Source organism: Austrofundulus limnaeus, unplaced genomic scaffold (genome assembly GCF_001266775.1).
Source record: "Austrofundulus limnaeus strain Quisiro unplaced genomic scaffold, Austrofundulus_limnaeus-1.0 Scaffold926, whole genome shotgun sequence".
NCBI classification, from domain to species: Eukaryota; Metazoa; Chordata; class Actinopteri; order Cyprinodontiformes; family Rivulidae; genus Austrofundulus; species Austrofundulus limnaeus.
Genome location: NW_013953328.1, coordinates 59,805 through 62,424, shown reverse-complemented (window position 1 = coordinate 62,424; position 2,620 = coordinate 59,805). Strand labels below are relative to the sequence as shown.

The following is a 2,620-nucleotide window of genomic DNA, read 5'->3' as shown; positions in this document are numbered from 1 at the left end:
ATGATCCAGGTATCAAAATGTAGCTTTTAAAGACAAGAATCTGAAAATGTAATTAGGTCATTTTGACCTAATTTGACTTAATCCTCATTTTGATATGAAGGGTCACAAATAAACTTGGTTTGAGTGAACTGAAAATACAAATGCAGAAAAAARATAAATTTTTTAAAACTACCTGATTTTGTGTGGATGATGTCCTAAACTGCTAAAAAAATTACTTTTTTTCAAAATCTAACCAACAGCAGAGCTACCAACAGCTAAAACAAAGTATCTATCACATTTTCATGTCTTAGTGCGTCCTGTTTGTACTCAGGAGTTGAAGTTTTTGAACTCCAGATCAGATGAATAAACTGGAATGTCAACAATGAAAGTCAGATATTTTGACCAGCCTTAAACGTCTGGCTTGCACATAAAAASCTGTGATAGCTGTCGTTTAATAATGTTTCTAGCTCAGAAAATCTGTCACACATAAAGTACCATCCAGTTACTGTTAGTGAACACGTTATAACGTAGTTTAAATGCTGAAAAATACTTCATCAACTTGTGTTGCTAATGCTAGCTAGCCTAGTCACTGAGCACATGAATAAGTTGTGGTTTGATTCTCTTGTCTGCTGAAGTGACTGGATCACTACTGTAGTAACAACACAGAAGTGAGGCAGTGCCTTTATTTTTGTCTTTGTTGCACTCTGCAGGTGCCTTATCTCAGTACAACCAATCAATGATGAGGAGGGAGGTTTTCCACATGCCAACAGAAGTCACCACACGAACCAATGTGTCCCACACCATGCTCAATGACCCCTACTTCTCAGGTACTAAACGTTTTTATTTTCARCCCAGTCCACCTTAAACAATCATCTAGTTTTAATTGTTTTCAGTAGTTTGTCCTTGTCAGRGGTGACATCAGTCACTGCTCAGGGAGTGTAACGTAAAGGGCCAGATGTATCCTCCAGGCCAGGCTGAAGGCCACCTAGCCTTTTTCAGAGCTTCTTATTTGACAGAACATGTCTTAAAAATGTCTCCAACAGATGGCATGATGATGACCACGCAGCACACAGAGAGCAGTGGCATGGTCAGCCGTCAGATCACCAGAGAGGTGGTCCAGAGGAGCGTCATGGGAGGAGGAGGAGCTACTGTCACAAAGAAAATGTTTTATGAGTCCTAAGAACTTTTTTTTAAATTACGCCCACATTACCATTCAGACATCAGCACTCAAAACATCTGATGGYAGAAATAACCAGTGTGTATGAAATGAAAAAACATCTGCAACCAGACTGAAACAAACCAAACGACACTTCTTTATGTCTGTTACAAACTTTGTGTGGCTTTTGTTTATAAAGTGTGTTATACTGAAGCATGATGATGGTTTATTTTCATTGGTTTTTAGATTTTTACATTTGAAACTGGAGGTGAAAATCAGCACAAAATCATGAACAGTATTCATTCATTCATATTACCTGCTGACATTTAAGAGYTGAAAGTTTATAACTCAAATGATCAAAACTATTTTAGATAAAACATGCTTGTGGATTGCAGATGTCGTTTAGTTGATATTTTTCTTTTCGCTCTCCTGCTAATCTGTTCAGTATTTTTGTATTAAGAGACAAAAAGTGTTTATCAAAGAAATGTGTGAAGACTGGAAGATTGTACTTTGCTTTTGCTGCAGGTTTTCCTTTACTTTGGCTTCATTTGTTGAACAGCTTTTATAAAACACAGTTTCACAGAATTTTATTAAATAAGYAAACAGTAAAAGGATCTGTTGTTAAACGTTTTATTAAAAAGATCTGTAAAAATGATCACACTCTTCCATCAGTATGTTATTGTTTACTTGTAAGCACTTTTCCCCATGTTTTCTGTTTTGCTGACGTTATATTGCACCTAATAAAGAATTATAAAAAAAGAAGACCGACCAATGACTGATGATATTCTGGAGTCCACCCCAAGAATGAAAACAACTTTAAAAGCTCTCAGCAGCAGAGCTGGGCACTAACAAAACTTAAGTACAGTTTTTGAAAAGTTGTACTTTACTTGAGTCGTTACTAGTTCCTTTATTWATATTTATTTTTTATTTTGGGCTGGGGTGGGCTTAGGGCATGTTTGRGTAGTTTGCATCTATTAAAACTGACACTCAGGGGTATTTTACCATACTTTTTCCTWAATATTATGAAGTATCACTACTTGTATATTCAAGTAAAATTTTGAATACTCTACCCACCACAAGAAACTTCACCAAATGAAGAACTYACAGAGGTGCTCCAAGTTTCAGTGGTGCCGCCTTGGAGGGGTCCCTCCTGCACCCCCATTACATTTATCAGTGTTGAGGAAGCTGTTGGTCCAAACTAAAATAATCATTACTCCACAGTTGTTTCTCATGATTTGGTTGGTTACAAACAGCACAGATGTTATGTACGGAAGCAGAGAGCGGACGTTTTCTGCTGACCAGATAATGTATTAGCCTACGTTTCTATCACAAAATAAAGACTAGCATTTTTCACTTTATTTTCAGCTCTGCTGTGCTTTATTAATTAGTTTTAAAGATATGGTGTGAATTAGATGGTACACTGTGGTCATAAAGGGATGAACATTGTCTGAAGATGGTACACTGTGGTCATAAAGGGATGAACAT

At 36.7% G+C, this 2,620-nt stretch overlaps 1 protein-coding gene across 1 annotated transcript in view; it reads left to right on the top strand.

Moving 5' to 3' along the window:
- itgb4 (integrin, beta 4) overlaps positions 1-1,897 on the top strand; it is a gene marked incomplete in the record, with an annotated part of 38,952 nt that extends 37,055 nt beyond the window's left edge. Inside the window, 2 exon segments of the mRNA XM_014029607.1 lie at positions 690-806; positions 1,023-1,897. Coding sequence (XP_013885061.1) covers positions 690-806; positions 1,023-1,159 — 254 coding nt within the window.
- Between the last annotated feature and the right edge of the window lie 723 nt (positions 1,898-2,620).